This window comes from Pholis gunnellus, assembly GCF_910591455.1.
Source record: "Pholis gunnellus genome assembly, chromosome: 17".
Classification (NCBI taxonomy): domain Eukaryota; kingdom Metazoa; phylum Chordata; class Actinopteri; order Perciformes; family Pholidae; genus Pholis; species Pholis gunnellus.
The window spans coordinates 7,115,897-7,135,300 of NC_136544.1; the positions used below are offsets into that span (position 1 = coordinate 7,115,897).

General features: G+C 42.5%; 1 protein-coding gene across 1 annotated transcript; it reads left to right on the plus strand.

Moving 5' to 3' along the window:
* The first annotated feature begins 5,890 nt into the window (after positions 1 to 5,890).
* On the plus strand, positions 5,891 to 16,863 carry pdgfbb (platelet-derived growth factor beta polypeptide b). The gene is made up of 8 exons (XM_079178085.1): positions 5,891 to 6,035; positions 10,771 to 10,867; positions 11,932 to 11,988; positions 13,434 to 13,627; positions 13,746 to 13,928; positions 14,280 to 15,129; positions 15,357 to 15,507; positions 15,649 to 16,863. Exons 1-7 carry the CDS (start codon positions 5,970 to 5,972, stop codon positions 15,488 to 15,490), a joined length of 1,581 nt encoding a protein of 526 aa, XP_079034211.1. The 5' UTR covers positions 5,891 to 5,969; the 3' UTR covers positions 15,491 to 15,507; positions 15,649 to 16,863.
* The last annotated feature ends 2,541 nt before the right edge of the window (positions 16,864 to 19,404 follow it).

A 19,404-nucleotide genomic window follows, 5' to 3' on the forward strand; every position in this document is an offset into this window, starting at 1 on the left:
GGCAGGGTGGTGCTTTGAGCTAAATGCTAACCTGAACATGCTAACAATGACAATGCTAACATGCTGCCATTGAGGGCCATATTAACACTTCACTGCCACCTGGGCACCAACAATATTGTTGAATTTATAGGACTACAAATACCAGTGAATACACCACACTGTCCTTCAAAAGCTATACTCACACATCACATCACATCACATTATATATTATATTTCATTTGGCCAACAGATCTTCGCATACACTAGCCTCTTATTTTTACTTTGAACATGCAAACTGTTGCATTATATCCTCAATATTCTCAATGTCCTCAATCCTCTTTAAGTTTTTGTTTGGCGCTACCACTCAGCTGTTCTCCAAGCTTCTCTCTTTTTGCATTGTTTGGTTTGCAGGGTACGTGATTATCAGCAAGTTTGTATGTTTACATTTTGCCATTTAGGACTTAACACCACATTGTTCAAGTTGCTTTGAGCTGATGAGCTCGAGGAAAAGTTGTGGGATCGCTCAGGTTTTTGTCTGTATGAAATTTAGAGGTTCAATTCAATAGTTGTTGAGATATTTCAGTCTGGACCGAAGTGGTGGAGCCACTAGCGTGGCTAAAAACAAAGATGATGAATTTGTAAATAAGTGGATGAAGCTCATCATAAAATCGCAAACATCCTTTCGCTTGTTCGGTTTGCGCTGATACGTGCATTTTTTTTTATCTATTCCTGCATTGGGGCCTTTGGAATAGAGGGACTAGCCAATAAGTGGGCTCAGTGCTGATAGATGTGGCTTATGATTGACAAGTACAGTGTATTTGAGAATAAAGGATCAGATTCATGCACACTGCAGAGGATAGGTCAGACAGAGGTAAATCATTAGGAACCTGTGCATGCCGTTTATTAATGACACAGATATTATTATTATTATAACGGTAGGGCCTACATGGAATTCATTAGAGTAGTTTCAGTACAGTAGAGAGCAGGGAAGTCCCCTGTGAACCAGGATAGGGAGGGGAGGCTGGCAGAGGAATGCTGTTGTATACAGCCTCTTGGAGCTGAACAAAACCAGGCATTCCTCATGGAGGTGTTTATGCTCTGCAGCGTGGTGTGGTCCATCCTCACTGTTATCTGTTAGTGTCAGCAGTATGCTCATCCAACAGAAATAAAACCTAATTTAGAAGAGAGTTGACGACATACTCCCAATTTTGGCAAAGCTTGAAGAAAGCATTAAGAATTAACCCCAAAACCATGTTTTTGCTTTGCATCCTTATGTAACATGCATTACAGGACAAGCTTTGGCTATTTTCTTTGATCAATCCAGCCAGAAAAACTTGTCCTGACAAATGCTATTTAGGCTCGGTTTTCATTAAAAGTCAGTGTTGCATAATGCTTGTGTACGAATGAGTTACTGAAGGGATATCCTCTTTGATACACTTATTAAAACATGATGGTACAGTTACGTGGGGTCAATGCATGAAGAGTACAGACTGGTAGAGGATGCAGCCTGATCGAGTCCATATCAGCTGTGAGACTTACACGGCTGTAAATCAGCCTCGGTTGCAACAGCAGGGCTACAAACATCCGACGGACTGCTGTTAGCGCTCGTCCAGAAGCACTCTGAGACAAACCCACTAATCTGTGTGTTCTGCCCTCAAGACATGCACCCCGATATATATACTGTACTTTTCCCCCATAGATTTGCTGTGTGTCTTTGTCTTTCCTCAGCGTGTCTCTCTCTGTGTCTGTCTTTCTTTTCTCCACGCCGTCCTCTCTCTCTCTCCGTCCTCGTCTCAGTAGAGTGCATTCCAACAATTCCTCACTGTCAGTCCCACTCATTCAGACCCATTCGTTAGACGCTGGTGACAGATCCCTGCTGAGACACGAAGGCCTTCAGCTGCTGTAACTCTGGCAAACTGATCAATGGTCGATCAAGACGGATTATTACTCGGATCTGACTGATCAGAGAGTATGTTTTTTTTTTTATGTGTGCGTATGCTGTTGCTGAATGTGAATAAATCAGCCACGGGTCTTTCTTGCACCTGAATCTGCCCCCGTTTCGTCTTTTGATCTGATTCAGTCACATTCCTCCCCCTGGGATTGGGGGAAACCTGAGAGTCGGGGTGAGCGGTCATACTCGAGGCTCGAGGGGCCAGCTAATGACTTCCCATTAGTCCATTTGGTCTCCATGATCCTCTGTTATCTCTGAGACACACGCCTCGGAGAGAGTCTATCCCCGCGACTAATCGAGGGTCAATTGTCTCCCCTCTCAACTCTGAATGCGTGTGACAGCAGCCAGAAGTGCACCCCTGCACCCACATATTGCACAGAAACCCATGGCGCTTTTGTGCAACACGAATACAGTACATTCATGTTTTTCATCCGGAGAAGCTGACCGTGGGGCAGAGCACCCAACTATGCGATTACTGCGTCAAATAAACCGCCGAAGCTTCTGAGCCAACGACGGAAAAAACGCATGAAATCAAATGGCATCTTTGTTCAACAGGAGATTAGTTCAGGGTGCTGTGACCCTCTCCGGATCTTCTGAAAAGCTTAAATATTTCAGCGAGTACTGTCATTTCTCACTCAATTGTCAGGCATAGAGAGCCCTCTGTCCTCCCGAAATTGGTTGTCAGCTCGGGACAGTGAGAGCACACGAGCGTGCGTGTGTGTGTGTGTGTGTGTGTGTGTGCGCGTGTGAGCCAACATTTGAGGGGGTGTGATGTGTTCCACACAACAGTGCTTTAACATGTGTGAATGCTTTTCATGTGCAATTTCGATGAGTCTGTGCGTATTTGGGGTGTGCATTTGGGTGCATGTGTGTGCACATGCAAGAGTGTATTTGCATGCATGCATAAGAATGATACTTTCCTAAGATACATGTGTTCACACACACACACTACTGAGCCTTAAGTACTGGTGCATGTACAGTATTTCTATGAATGTTTCTTGTTAAGTTGTCGCCTCTGTAGAACATGATGGATGGCCTTCTCTCTTTGCGGTTGTGGTGAGATGTTACAGTCGCAGGTGTGAGCGTGTGTGTGTGTGTGAGTGTGTGTGTGTGTGTGTGTGTGTGTGTGAGTGTGAGTCTGCTATGGTGTGAGACGAATGACGCTCCTGGTTGGAAAATCCCTACCTCTAGTCAAGAACCTGCTCCTCCTCCGCTTCCTCCTCTTCCTCCTCGTCCTCCTCTCCCTCCTCGTATCTCCTTAGAAACCCAACCACACCACACACACTCATGTGGTGGCATAACTTAATATACGTTTTGAGGCGTACAGGGTCGTAAAACTGGCAACACCGATAGCATCGGTAAGAGGAAGAACATAAAGAAAACCTCTTAGTTGTAGCTGTCTTTTTAGTTAAACTCAGCCCCTGGTACACATTATAATATCAGGCCCATATTTCACTCAGCATGTCTACAGACTTCCATTAGTAAAAAAAAGTACATTAGTAAAAGAGAGTAAATGTTTTAAAAAGTATTTTGAGTTTCAAAAATTGGAAATATCTTTGGTACTTTAGACTGAGAGCGAAGGGCAAAATAAGCTATGTTTTACATCTACTTAAACAAAAAGATTTGTTGTACAATTTGACCCGTTTCACTTCACTTCACCACTGTTTCCTCAGCGCTGCGTTACACCGGTATCCTAAGTCACAATTGTTACCCCATACTGCCAGTGGCCTTGGCCAAACGTGCAAATAATGAAACGGAGTGTAAATATAGCTCCATAGCTCATGCTGTTTCCTCCATCCACTCTTGTTAGAAAAACAATGGCATCCTATTATTCACCGGGCCATGATTGAACTGGAAGAAAAGACTTTTTACTGACCGTTGGGACTTTGTTCACAGCTGTACAGCACAGTGGCGTCCGAGGAACCGTCTCAAATGCCTTCAGCCAGAAACCACGTATGAGTTTATTCAGCAGTTTTGTTCTCTACTTGCGCTTCACCTTTTCAAATGTTTGTGTCTGATGATTAAAAAAACCTTCTTGCTCTTTTCCCCCCTGTCACGTATCATTTCAGGTCCTCGAGGTTGGCGGGCTGATGTACTATTTTTGGGTCCGGGTCGGCTGAGTTTAAACGCGCAGAGTCGCCGGCGGGCATTGTTTAAAAATGTTCCCTAAACATGGGTGACCGTCAAAGGTCAGGACTCTGAGAATAACCCCTGTGATATTTAGAAGCACCTTTTGTTTCCTGATAGCCCGGCTCGCCGTGATGCTGAGGTAACAAGAGGAGTCAGTTGGCATGGCAACTATCCCCGTGACCTCTCCAGCAATAGTAGCTGCATAAAGGTCCGTTACGCAATAGGCTGAATTTAGGGTCATGGGTTATTCATAAGTGAGGACTCTGCTTAAAGCATCTTTTGTATAAAGTTATTCATGAATTAAAACGGTGGCTCATACATCTTTAACTTTGAAGTGAAACGTCACATACACACTAAAGGGTCGACACGGCAAAGTGTCTCACTGTTCATAAATGAGAAAATTAGACATGGAAGATTATTTATAGACAGTTATTTGAAGTTAACCTTGTTGTTTTTAATCATTTGTCAATGTGTCGTCTGCTATGAACTCTAGAATAAATTATAACATGGGGTTTGTGCTCTCATAAACTGTGGAGGGAGTGTTTAAATCCTTTACTTCAGCATGAGTAACAATAGCAGCACAATGGGGAAAGTAGTCCTTTAAAAGTGCTGCACGCAAAATCTTACTGAAGTAAAACTATAAATGTGCTTAAGATAGTTTAAATAAAGCAGCTGGTCTGCAGACACATGACTGAGTGTTAAATGATCACATATTATTGGATTAATACAGATTAAATAACGTGTAACTAGCGTTTTTGTTTGTCAAGTTGGTGTTGTGGCTAGATTGAAATGTATGTGGCTATAGTGGAGTACATAAAGTAAATATCCAAGTTCACGACCTCAAACTATATATATATATTGTACCTCATGGCTGAAAAGACCACTGCAGTATTACTTTAGGACCACTGCTCAAACGCTCTGACAGTTGATATGTTTACACCCTCAGAGTTAATAATACTAACATTTCAAACCAGATCATGTGGCAGAAACAGAATTCAGATCAACAGACGAACCCCGGTCCGTGGGATCTGCATACATGATTCACTGACAGAGAGGAAACGCTGCTCAGAGGGGCTGCTGTGCGGCAGACGTTTGTGGACTGATGTCGCTTCTTTGTGCGCAGATTATCACCCATTCTTCAGACAGGGGGCGGGAGAGAGACTCTTGGAAATGTGCTCTTCCCCTCACCACCACCACCACCACCGCCGCCGCTGCGTAATCAGGCAGGTCCAGGGCTGAGGGGCACCGAGCCACACGGGGCTTTGCTTAGTGATAAGACTTCTTGGAAGAAGAGGACCGCAAACCAGCGAGCTGACCTGCGACGTTATTTCAGACTTTTAGCGTGTGATCTTTTTTTTTTTTTTTAACGCGTCACGGTTAAACAGACCCTTGACAAGAGAAGTCAATTGGATATATTGTATCTGACAGAAAGCTGGACATACTTGGAGTAATTTAAACTTTCCTCACTTTCCGAGTGTCCTGGATAGTTTTGTTTGTGACTCGGAGGTCTTTTTGGTAACTAAATGTGACCTCTTGCGCTTTTAGCCGTAAAACGCGCACTTGTGCGCAAGGTGGACTAAAAAAAGAGAAGACTGGACATCACGTTGAAGACAAAGCGCCTGAATTAAAACTTGGAGGTTTATCATTCATCCAGCCCATTGGAGATCCCTTTTTTTCTGCCTTTACGGGGACTTAAAGGTGCGTGTCGCTGACCGAGCACGAGCGCTTTCTTCTCCCTCCTCCTCGGATACCTCTACCGGAGAAACAAACAGTGGGGACAGACCGTCTACGCGCGCGCAGTTCCGCAGTGCGAGCCGCTGTCCCCCCGCGCGCAGTGCTGAGGAGAGAGGGACTCTCGCGCTTCCATAAATGCCCGGTCCGTCGAAGAGGCTCGAGGCTGGGCAGCAAGATGAGCTCGTGGGTACAGCTGCTGCTCGCGTTGCTGGCGGCGTGTCTGCGGTTTGGCGTAGCCGAGGTGAGTCTGCAGCTTTTCACAGTTTGACGGACTTTTGGAGATGCTATTAGTGTTCAAGTTCTTCTATCATACCAATTATTATTATTATTATCACGTGAAGCACCATGTGAGTTTTATTGGAAATTGTTACACGAGCCATAAAAGTATGCTGGCAAATAACGACCTATTTGGCCTGTTGTTAAAACCACTAACTTATGTGAGTGTTGCAACTATTCACAACAATTATTTCTAAATTGACTGTAGTATATGCTTGTTGTTTTACATTTGATGTCATATAATTCTATTGTTGGCTATTTTATTCTCTTTTGGAGCTAAATTAGAGTAAAATATTTCGAGCATAGTGTTTTTCCCTCATAAACACAAGACACAGACCAACATTACAACCAAATCCAGGAGTTTCTTTTTTTCAACTTTGGAGTTAGTGCACCTGCTCCAGTCTGGTCTTATAATAAAATCCAGTCTTTCCCTTATTGCTTCTTACGAGGGGTATAGGATCCTCGCAGTAAATAACTGTTATTCCTCCCATTAAATGGCGCTATGAATGGATGCCCAGGGGCCACTCACGCAGAGGTCGTCCTCCTGGAGCCTCGTTGGCCACGATAAGGCTCTTTTACAGCTGGATGCCCCACGTGGTGAAGGGATGCATTCATGGATGCTGTTCCAGATGTTGAGTCCATAAATTAGTCAGTGAGCAGCATCACACTGTGACACGCTGCTGTAGAGGCCAGATGTTAGTTAGACAAACAGGAGTGAACACGGTTGCACTGACACATTTCTTCTCTCTCTCTCTCTGGCTTTGACACTCACAGTGGAAGATATTTGGAGGCAAAATGATGTGTTGAGGTGTGAAATATTTGTCATGTTTAAACACATCGAAACAAACGCAGGACCCCATCACGTTTTCAGCTGACAATTATACTCAGTGTTGTTTTCCACTGCCAGTAATATACTTCTGCACTGCTGCTCAGTTTGAACAGAAATCTGCTGTGTAATGTTTTCTTCAAGGAGGAACAGGCAATAGTGACATAAGGATAAATGGGCAAAGTCTGGCCGTCTGCTGAGGTCAAGCAGGAAGACAGAACTTAACCGAGGGTCCTGTCGAGGTCAAGTGAGGCTTAACTGACATTATGGTCGTTAAAAAAAAACATCTTTGCCCAAATGAATAGCTATAGAAGAAGGTTGAGATGCACATTGAATCAGATATAATATGTATTTCTGCCTCCGTTCCACGTGTTTGCGACCCAGGAAATTAATCTCGACAGTGAAACACCAGTGTCAGCCACCTTGTAAAACTAAATGGGGTCAAAACGCACACAGTTAACAAGTCAGTCATGGGAAGTGGATATTTAAACAAGTCAAACAAGAGGGCCCAACTGAGTTTGCCTTTTTCCCCTCCAGACAGAAGGAAGGGTTTGGTTTTGGATATTGCACCCAGGACTGAGTAACTTCTGCACTTGTTGGAAACGATTAGCTTTCAATGAAAGTAAAAACAATATAAAAGATACGAGCAGGTTTTCCTGCAGAATGTGAACTGACGTCTTAAGTGCTTTCATTCGTCCTTTCATTCACTAAACCTATACAATTTGGTGTTTGCATGTAATCTACCATCACCCTGACTATACTTCGCATACAGTAAAGGTAGATTAAGGGTGAAACACAACTATGATGGATGGCTTTAAATTCCTGTCATCAACCCCGTCTTTTCATTTTATGGCCTGTGAAGGTACCACATGTAAAAGAGAAGTCAAATTTGACAGGACAAGTGTTTTAGAGGGAGAAAGTTACAAAGGCTTTGAGGTACACAGCCAGGAATTCCCCGTGTCTAATTTTAAAGTTATGGCATGGCAGCTGTGAAATGATGGAGTCTGTATGCAAGGTTCAATCACATCCCTTATAAAAAAAAAAGAGCATCATGGCGAGAGTCTTGAGAGTGAGTGATGATTTAAAAGTGTGCCTCTATATGAAGTGCGTATTCATTCAACTGTGGACCACCAGAGAGGAATCCAGACATTTACGCTGAGCTAACACAAAATCCTCATTATCTTTAATTGCATCCGGCGCCTTTTTCACTCAGATTTAAATGCTGACAAAGGAATTAATTAAAGTCACATTTATACACACATTCCAGTGTTGTGCACGTGCAGGCGCCGTTTCAGTGACGACACGTGAAACCTCACACGTGTGCGGCCGCTGCGCCGGCAGCAAACTCGACCCCCTAATTACGTACGATTAGACGTTCCCTCTCCTCCCCTGCAGCCCCTGCAGCCGCTGCCCTGTACCTGGCATCCCTCAATGTGTCCAAGACACCTTCAGGGGATGGGAGCTTGCGTTGCCGGGTTATGTCGAAACATTAGTTTTCTGAACCATGTCAAATTGCAAAACGTATATATACAGACATATACATATATAGACAACCGGGATTCTCATGACGATCAAAGAGGAACATTACGGTTCGACCATCGTGGGAGCAGTTCGGTTATTACGCTCTTATTAAAAGGGCACTAAACTAACTGGAATGACTTAACCTTATACCATCTAAGAAATAAACAAACATCTTAAATATCTTGAGTAAAAAAAAAAGATGAATTAGGGTAATCTTAAATCGTATCATATCATTTAAAAAAAACTAAACTAAACACATTGTGTGACTCTGTTGTTTCTTACATGATAACGTCTGTATTTAAAAAGCTAAATCAAGCTCTATTTTTTACTTCTCTACCGTGATAGAGAGCTAGAAAAAAATGTTCAAGTCACTCTTGAGGGTTTCCACAAGTAGCCCGATAATGAAATTCACCACCGTCAACTTATTGTGAGTGTTTCTTTTATCGCATATCGTCAAATTCTTAGTTTCTAAGAAGTGGTACTGCTGAATGTCCTCTGTTAGATTGACAGTAGGCCAACATTTGTCTGACAGCTGTCTCCTTCATAATGAATAGAGTTCTGCTGTTGCTCACTGAGCGTTTTTATTATCATGATATATTGAACGCATCATAATCCTCCTTCCCATAGTTGCACGTTGAACATTATCGATGTGTGTTTACACACTCTTGTCTGTGGATTGTCAATCTGTTTACATCTGTTCTGTTTTATCGGAACCCAAAGTGTTTATTTAGTATTTCCTGCTCAGACACAAATCGTCATGACAGCATGGCACCACTGTTAACAAAGGCACACATCCTATAATTAACATCACACACAATTAGCCGAGCAGGCGGGTTCGCTACGTTTGGCAAAGGGAAGAAATCATCATCGTTATGGCTCCTTAGGGGCATCGACAGCTCTGCAGCAGAGATGTAAGTGTAATACAGCAGGCATTTCCCCCCCGCTGTATGATTTAACTCTGAAAAAGCCAACCAACAATGGAGGAAAGTCAATGGCGTATAGTACGGACAGGATGGGAATACATGTCCATGCATGGATGGCTGCTTCCTTTGGCTAAGACCTGCGTCCCATAGGGATTCATTCTACTCTCCAGAACCTGAATGGCAGTGCGCACACAGTTTACTGCGCTGGACTTGCATTATAACATCAAACTGTATTTTAACCACGTTTGCTCCCTTTGAGATCATCTTCCTCCATCTCACCGTGTGATGACAAAGCAAATGAAGCACGTCCGCAGCATTTAAACCAATGTGAGGAAGTGTCCCGACCCATGTCTGATCCTTGTCCACGTTAACCCGTCTTTTATTCATCTATTATCCCTCTTTCTTTTTTTTTCCTCAGATGCACCTCCCTTCTCTCCTCCTCTCCATATCACTCCTTCCCCCACTTCCTGACTCCTTCCTGGCTCCTTTGACCCCTAAATGTTAGCAGATGAGAAGACACAACGCCAATAGTCATTCACCCTGCTCTTAGTGACCATTGTGTGTCTGCTTTGGTTAATACCCCCTCACCCTCTCAGCTCTCTTGCCCAGTAATGACCGGGGGGGGGGGGGGGGGGGGTTAAACCCACAGTCAGTCCATAGAATCACAATGTAGAGCTGTTGCTTGGTTTCTGGTGTGGTGGTATGGAAATATGTAATCAAATGCATGATGCTTACGTATAAGGCTCGTGTTATCTTATCCTTTTGTTATCATCAAAGAAAAACTAAACCAGAAATGAATTCCTGTGGAGCAGAAACCTGATATTTTGTATATCCTTCATGCTATAAACCCCTATTGTCTCCCAAAAACTATTAACAACACATTAAAGAGACATCCGCTGCACAGAGTGTTCTATAAAAAGAACAAGTCAGCGTCGACGATGTTTTAAAGGCCCACTCGGTAATTTGGGACAATTACGATTTTGAAGTGTAATCGCATACAAATATTTTTTCTTTTTCTTTCTCAAAAACAGTCAGAATTCACTGATGTAAACAAACCTCACTGCCCCAGAAAGCATCACAAACTAAATCTATATTAGTCTTTGTGTTTAAAGACCTGTCAATTTGAGACCTATTGTGCCTCAGCCAAGCAGACACGCAGACACTGAAACACTTGTGAAGTGGATGTAGCAGACGTGCTGCAGTGTGACTCCATTTCCTCAGAGAGAATTGTTTGGGAAACTCTGTAACGTCTAATGCAGGATGAATACAGGGTGGGAAAGTAGCTATTCTTATAGTCACGTGCACCGCTGGAAAGAATGTCCAAATGCTTTCGTGTCTTTTCCCATAGTCCTGTTCTAAAACAGTCCAGAGTCGTGTATGTTGTTTCTATGGTCTGTTCTGTGAATCTGTAAATACTTGTGTGTTTTCAGGGGGAGCCTCTGCCTGCAGCCCTGGTGGAGCTGGTTAGAAACAGCCCCATCTCCTCCATAGAGGACCTTCAGCTGCTGCTGCTCACTGACTCCGTAGGTAAAGACCAGCGCATTCTGATATCACTGTTGATAATACGCTCAAACCAGATCTCACATTTGAGGGTCCTAACACTGTTACATTCTGTTCACATCTTATTTGAACCTTAACCACATCTTTCATTTTCATGTAACCATTTTCAAAACATGCGCTAACTAAATCTTTCCTAAACCATTTTTAACCGTATGTCTAAACCCAACCGTACAGTTTGGCAGACTAATGACTGACACTGTTTCTAGCAATACCACAACAATTTCATGAGAAACTCATGCAGTGCATAGTGAGTTATGTATTATGACATAAGATTATATGTCTCTGTATGAGTGCATGAGAGCGTTGCGCAGCCTTTGTGCTTATGAGTATCCTTTCAAAATAAAGTGCAAAATGCTTTGAAATCCAGCAAAGGTGGCACTCTAGATATAAGACACATGTAGATAATGATGAATGATGCACAGACAACAGCAATCAATATTCTGACTTATGTAACAATGTTTTCTCATAAATGCAGACTTTGTCATTTGTAGTTTGCGTATATTTATTATATATTATTTTGAGTAAATAATACATGCGATGCAGTGATTAACTGAAAACTAACAAGACATAATAATAAGTGGCTACATTTCTACCCTGATTGTGATAAGTAAACATCACGAGTGATAAAACCAGCTCGGACAAACAAATGGAGTTATAGCAAGGAGCAGAGAGGATACATGATCTCAGCAACACACATGGAAATAGACAGAGTAAGAATTATATAACAACAATGGCAACAATGACTTAGGTCTAAGTCTCTCTCTCTCTCTCTCTCTCTCTCTCTCTCTCTCTCTCTCTCTCTCTCTGCATGTGCATGGTCATCAGCACACACACACACTAGCTACCCCCACACCCTCTTTGTCTCTCCCGCCCCTGTCCACATGCAAAGACTGTTTCCTCTCTATACATGCAGAGGGTGCTAGAGGGCCTTAGAATGAAACATACACCACATGGCGAAAACAGACCATTCATAAATCAGTTGCCGTGTTTACGTAAGTCAAATGCTGTGTTTGTTTATTGTTGTGTCTCAGATGAGGAGGACGGGACTTCTGCAGCCGATGGAGGTCATAGACTACCAAGGAGCCTCGGTGAGCTAACCCCCCCCCCCCACACACGCACACTCGCTCCTTCCTTTCTATTCCCTCACAGTGTCATTTGAAAAAACTGGTTTCTGGTTGTAATCAAGGTGTCAATTTTTTGTACATCACAAAAGATGGAGACGTCACTGCTATTGCTCTTCTTCGGCTCTCAAAATTCTCATGGTACGGCTGACACTTTGTGAGGACACATCTGTGTGTATTCATATCTATTAATGGGTTAATAGAGGGTTGTAGTGCTGACATGGAGGATTCCTGATTTTCCTCATGAATGTAAAAGTACTTCATCCTCATTAGTCGAGGGCTGCGGGTGTTTTCAGTCCGCCTTCCTATGAGTTGATTAATGTGACAAGTATGGCTTTAGTGACACGGTAAAATTCCTCGCATTAACCCTTTTTTTCCCCGCTATCATAATAAAGCAGATGTCTGAATTACTGGACCCCAATTTACAACAGTCTGGGTGACTTTGTTGGATTCCCTCTAGCATGAGGAGATACTAATGGCCTTACATTAATCATCGCGTAAACTATGCCAAATATCTTCTTTATGTGGCCTTCTATGTTCCAACAGAACAGCCTCGTTGAACAGTGAACCTTTGTGGAATGAAATTTCCTCATGTTTCTCCGTAACTCACCAACACAATGCAATATTTACAATAAGTCTGATTCGAAGAAGCTGTGACATATCTACTCATTTGAAATGCATGAGTTTCATTTTCACCTGCTTGTTTCTGTTCAACAACAGCTAGAAATAAGTCATCCCATAAATACACATGCAAACAAGCTAGGTGAGTCACTACGGATGAATGAGTCCGCACAAAGGGATTGGAAGTAATTAGGCCGCTCATATTTGCCACAAGCTCAGCTCCTAGCAACTTGGGAGGGTTTAGATTTCTGGAGCAAATCATAAGGAGTCCCATGTGCATGTAGACGTTTTACTTATTGGTTAAACAAACACTTACATAAAGGGAGGGGGTTTGCTAAAGTAAGTGGTTAGTTGTCTTAATAGTCAAACGGATTCAAATTATAACTTTAACAAGAGCGAATAATAATGCTAACACAAGTTCAAACAGTCATACTCACACTCATGGATGGATTACTGAACAGGCCCACGGGGCAGAGTCCCAGGGGCCAAGGGGTCAGGGGCCCCCTGAGTTTTGCCTGCAAAATGTCACAGAAAGGGACGCCAAATAACCACAAAGACACACAGAGCGACTACAAAGAGATGCAAGATGACCAAAAGACCAGCAAAACAACTATGAAGAGACACATTAGTGACCACATAAAGACGGAAAACGGCCACAAAGAGATGCAGAATTACCATAAAGAGAAGCAAAATGCCTTAAACAGATGCAAAATGATTTTGTGTCTGTGCTCAGGAGCCCATTGTTTCTTAATCCCTCCATGCTCAAACTCAGTCCATATCTCGTCCCGCAGATGCCCAGCCGGCTCAGCAGGCTCTGTGCAAAGTTCGTACAGAGGTGGTTGAGGTCACCAGGGCGATGTTGGACCGCAGCAATGCCAACTTCCTGTTATGGCCGCCCTGCGTCGAGGTGCAGCGCTGCTCTGGTTGCTGCAACACCAAGAGCCTGCAGTGCGTCCCTGTCGTCACGCACACCAGATACTTGCAGGTAAACAACCAGAAATGCACAGAAACATACAGCACACAAAAGTCTAAAACACACACATGTAAGGCTGAACTATGTTTGTGTTGTACTCAGAATTATCCGCTATTGCCAACCTCTGCAGGTAATGAAGATCGAGTACATCAACAAAAGACCCACTTACGCTAAAGCTGTGGTGTCCGTTGTCGATCATGTGGAGTGCCGATGTCAGCCGGCTCCACGGCCTCCTGTGCCCAAGAAAAAATCATTGCGCAGACAGCATAACCACCAGCATCGAAACCACACACTCAGCCAAGGACATGGACAGGTACATTATGAATGCTATTTTGCATGCTAATCTGCTGCTGGGTGAATGCTTTAGAAGTAATATTTGTGTATATGTAAATGTCGATATAGACCAAACTCTAACCTTAGCTAAAACCGGACTATTCTAAGCATGTCCACACTGTTACGATACCTCAACACTTTTTGCAGTCGTAGTAATAATCCAAAGGATACCGTTGGATAATAACTATATTGAAAAATCATAAAAATGTCTAGAACACATACTTTATATTTTCTATCTACTCTCTGTGTGACTGATCCATTGCATTTGCAGGATTAATGAACTGAACTGAGATTTAGCTGAATTGTAAATTGTTTTATTTTATTGGGAAAGGTCAAGGTGCACTCCAAGGATGAACTCCATCAGTGGGATGATCTGAAGCAGAACCAGAGGGCCAACCTGGAGGACCTCCTGGAGCAGCACTGGAGCCCCAGAGGAGACACCTTCACTCAGCCCGAAGAAGAGTACAGCCTGGCTGGGAAAGACACATCTCGCACTGGAGAGGCTGTTCTTTTTGCTCCACATTGGGCGCATAATGCCACCAGGCTCCTTGGGACTAAAGACCAAACTGAAAATCTGGAGGATGAGGAGAAGAAAAATGGAAGGATCTCAGATGGCAACAAGACTGTTTCCTCAGTGGATAATGTTGGCGTGGAGGTAAAGAACGTGTTGGTAGAAGGTGGGGAGAGGTTGCTGCTCCTCAGCACTGAAGGGAAGGTTAACGAGGGAAACAGTAGCAGGGACGAAGGCACGCAAACACACAATCCGTTATGGCAAGACGACAAATCCAAACTTTCAAAGAGCCACACGAGTGGATCTTCTCACCCTGGTGATCACAATCCTGAAGCCAAGTTCAGTCCTACTGAGGCGCCCAGTGAGAGAGTTGGGAGCAGGTTAAGAGCGACTAAAGAGCCAAATCCGGAGCCTCGAGAACAGGCGAGACGGAGAGACAATGACACTCCTGAGGAGGTGAGGATATTACAGATTGAGGAGGAAAAACTGGAGCAGGAGAGAAAAGAGCTTCTACTTCTCCACGAGCGGCTGGACCAAGAGAAGGAGATACTGAGACAGCAGCAGATGAAACGAGAAGAGGAGGAAAGACAGAAAGAAAAGGAAACGGATAGCCAACATCGCCTGCATGGTAAACATCATCATCATCTGCAAACAACAACACAGTATCCAGGTACGACACCTTATTTAATACTTTGGGTTAATAGAAGTAACACAAATAAGAATAATAGCATTTAGATACATGTCAGTAAAATGATGTGCTAAAAGAAAAATAAGTGTTTTCTCGGTTGTTCCATTGTACATTTTAAACTCTAGTATTTTCACAATAACACACAGCCGCAAGAAAAAAAGTCATATATTTTTGGTAATATTAATAACATGTAAATCCTATTTTAACAGCGACAACATCTACGACTACCACACGGCAGCCATCAGCTCCAGCTGGCCCCAGACCCCCAGCCCGTCCAAGGAAAAGGATGAGGAAGAATCGCAAACGAATCAGCAAGGCAGCTATGAGAGCAATGCTAATGTAGAGCTAAAATAAAGCCAAGTGAGTTTACCGGATATTTAAATAATAAAGAAAAACATACTGAAATCATTTATGAACCATTGAAATTGCAATGACTGAGTGTAATATGTCTATTTTCTGATTATGCAGTTTAAAGTACGTCTTCCCATGTTTCCCCCTCAGGACACCAAGTGAACTTGGTGTATTTCGTGGATCCAGAGGTGAAGCAGAGTGACTCCCTTCATATAAGTACTTATTCACTCCGTAACACTACTAATGACTGTCTGGTGAACCTGTAACTACACCGGTGTGGAGTAAGACGAGGGTAAGAAGAAAATGGAATATAAATAAAAGGTGGACCTTGTCAAGAAAACTTGCTTGCCTCTACAACGACAGTTGCTGGTATGAACACTTACAAATTGTGTTCAAGCACAGAACCTGTGGGGGACTGAAACGGCATCGCTGTAGAACTGTGGACAATAGTGCAATTTCAAAACTCTTTTTGAAACCTTGTTTTGATATCAACAGAGAGAAACTGCACTTAGGTAATGACAGAACCAAGTCTATATGGGGTTTAAATGACAAAGTCTGTTGCTGAAAGACTTTTTTTGATTGCCACAATCAGATGGACGACAAAGGACATTTGATGGAAAAATGGACATAAAAATGGACATTGCTCTTTTGTGTCATTGAAGATTCTGTTTTATTTTAATCAGATAATCTTAGAAACAATCGTCTGCAACAAAAAGTGATGTTGACTAAAATGAGCAGTGTCTCCACATACTGAGGGGCTCAGTGTTGGGAAGATAAGGCTGTGTAGATTTACCGTACCAAGGCCTGATATCATTTATTAGCTCCGTAAAACAGCAATGGTCTCTCATTAACCGTATTTAATTATATTTAACTCATTGCAAACACTGGAATTACACAGATGTGATAAGAGAACCAAAACATAAATTGTTGCATTTCAAAATCTCATCACAGGTGTGAAGAAAAAGGTGCTATCTGAATACGAGGTGATAGCGTTACACCTGTGACTTGACGTCGCGCTATGTTTCTTATTTATTTATCTCTGCCATTTTCTTTGGATTAACTTTTTTTTATACAACATACTACAAACAAGATGTGGTTCGTGATGGCTGGGTGGTTCAAACAGAAATATAAGACAGCAAGATTAAAAAAAGATCAAATGCTTCTGTGTCCTCCCAGGATCATGCAGTGTTTAACTTCTATGTACAAAAAAGCGTTTGTTTTGTATGACTAAGAGTGTGGTGTTGTGTGTGTAAGGGCTTGGGCCCACACCTACACTGCTGTCATGTATCTCAATACTCATGTAGAAGAACTAATCTGTTTGTCTCTGTCTCTTTCTCTCTTTGATAAAGACATGTCTCTCTTCCACTGAAACAATCATATTCCTTTAAACTCTGGGAGGAGGGGAAAGAAACCCTTACGTGCCCCCACTGCATTTGTTGTATTAATCCACAACACATTGTTTTTGACATTTCAATTACAGGAAATGAGAAGGGTCAAAACGAGACAATCAAGAGTCACCTAAAAGGACAGCAAAAAGCTAAACATTTCAAATTTAGACACTGTTTTTGTGTCCTTTATATTTCCATGAGTAACAAAATGTGGAAACATGCTGGTGATGCTATTTGTGTACAATAACCCATAATCGGCCAAACATCTTAAGTTATTGAAAACATGATCCACACGTTCTTTATGCCAACTTACAACTGTTACTGTTTTTGTCTGTTTTATTATGACAAAAAAACAAAATGTTTGCAATAATTAATGCTATTTTCATATGGGTATAAGAAGCTAATGTGCTTAAATCTACTTTGTTTTGTGTTTTTATTCCATTTTCACCAGTTTCACTTCTATATCCACGAATTAGCTTCCAAATGTTTTGTCATGAAATGTATAACTATTCAGAGACACTCTCACTGGGCCATGAATATCAACACGTGATGAGCAACAGACAAATTAGAACGAAACTTATTAAGTTAGCTAGCTGCTCTGCGAGGTTGTACTTATGCTTAGCGATGCTTCGAGCTAAATGCTAACGTCAGCATGCTAACATGCTGATGTTAAGCAAGTATCATTTTCACCATGTTTTGCATCTAAGTTTAGCATGTTAACTAATTATCATTACACAAACACAATGTACAGCTGAGGCTGATGGGAATGTCATTAGTTTTGCTGGTATTTAGTCATAAACAAAAGATTTTGACAAATTAAAATGTTGACCTGATGATTGTACTAGAGGACGTGAAGGTATCACCAAAGTGATTGAAATTCATCCTTTTGTGGCACATTCATGGAAATCCATCTAATAGTTGTCAAGGCATTTCATTATTGTCCAAAAATGATAAGCTCATTGTGTTTCTAGAGCTAAAGTCAGCGGATCACCAATGTCAGTAGGATTCTCCCTCTAAACACTATGGATGTCTGCATCAAATTTCATGGCAATTAATCCAATCACTTTGGTATTTTAGTCTGAACCAAAGCAGAAAACTCTAAACTCTTGAAGGAAGGATAAAACCTTTTTATGACACCATGAACTCTCTGACTTTCCTACCACCTCGTGAACCCCGGTGGATTTATTTAGTAAGCCTGTTGTGTCTACACAGTGCATCTGCAGCCTCCAGAGACGTTATTGGCTCTCTAAATTCAGAGTTCAGCACTGGCTTGTATTGAGCGTTAGTCCCAGTGATGTGCAATGAGGTTTGTTCAATCTGACAAAAGAGAGGGAGAAAAGAAAGAGTGGGGGTTGATGTACTGTAGGTGAACTCTGGCACACGCTCTCTTTGTGGTTTTTCACATTTACCCACTTGACTCTTGGCTGCAAAAACTCCCTAACTCAGCAGCCAGCTGCACAGTTTGTCTGCTAATTATTTAGTCAAGAAGTCATCTGCTCCGCCGTCTAAATGAAATCATACATGGAATGGCTTTCACAATAAATGTCCTCAGATTTAAACCATCTTTAGAGTAAAGAGGACTTACTTACATCTTCACACATTTAGTACTTAAAGAGCTGCATCCTTGGTCTTCACTTTATATTATGTGCATTAATCACTGAGTTTGATGTCTGTACCAAATGACAATTTTGAAGACAGCTGTTAGCATCTGTCTCACCCTTAACCCCCCTTGTACGCAAATTCAGTGTGTGTTCTGGTATTCATGCACTGCTTCCTGTTACCCCACTGTCAATCTCACACAGACGTACTACCTCTAAACAGCAGACTATCTCCAAATTCAGCATGGAGGTGGGATGCCTGTGTTTCCGCAGGTGTCCCAGCAGCTCCCCACCCCCTGCGGACTTCAAACAAGAGCAGAAAAGAGAAGTGCGTGGAGGCTTGTTGGCTGTGACAAACACACACAGGGGTCGACCACCATGACAGAGTGGGAGGTTCTCTGAGGGACCAGAGGCCGTGACTAAAGACACGAGATGGTTCATAGCTCACTGATTGACCTTAAAGGACGATATGGCTTGTTGGGTCTAAACAACACCGTTACCTAACCAGCAAACAACCACTGGAACAATATAATGACCCATCTAGCCCAGTACCTTACAAACAATTTATGGAAGACCAACCAGCTTACAAACCATGACCCGACCATTAGTTAGTTCCAATCAAAGCCGGTTGCTTAATGTTATCTGTGTTGGGATTTATTAGTGGAGCACAGCTGGTGGTTTAACTCACGTCGTGGGGACATAAGTCTCACAGTCACATTGTGGGGACTCATCCCAATGTCAGGAAAAAACGGTATATCCCCAAAGAGTTGGTTTAAAGTTTGCTTTAGGTTAGAATAAGGGTTGTGTGAAGCATAAAGTGGGGTATGGTTAAAGTCAGGGTAAGTTTCTAGAGAATTAATGAATACAAGGTCCTCCTAAGTAATAGAAACAAGTTTGTGTGTGTGTGTGTGAGTGTGTGA

Bases quoted from the DNA above. Each gene is read 5' to 3' on its own strand.
- pdgfbb (XM_079178085.1), top strand. From the start codon at position 5,970: ATGAGCTCGTGGGTACAGCTGCTGCTCGCGTTGCTGGCGGCGTGTCTG. The intron at 10,868-11,931 runs GTAAAGACCAGC...GTTGTGTCTCAG, and splicing joins GCTGCTCACTGACTCCGTAG to ATGAGGAGGACGGGACTTCT. The intron at 15,130-15,356 runs GTACGACACCTT...CTATTTTAACAG, and splicing joins AACAACAACACAGTATCCAG to CGACAACATCTACGACTACC.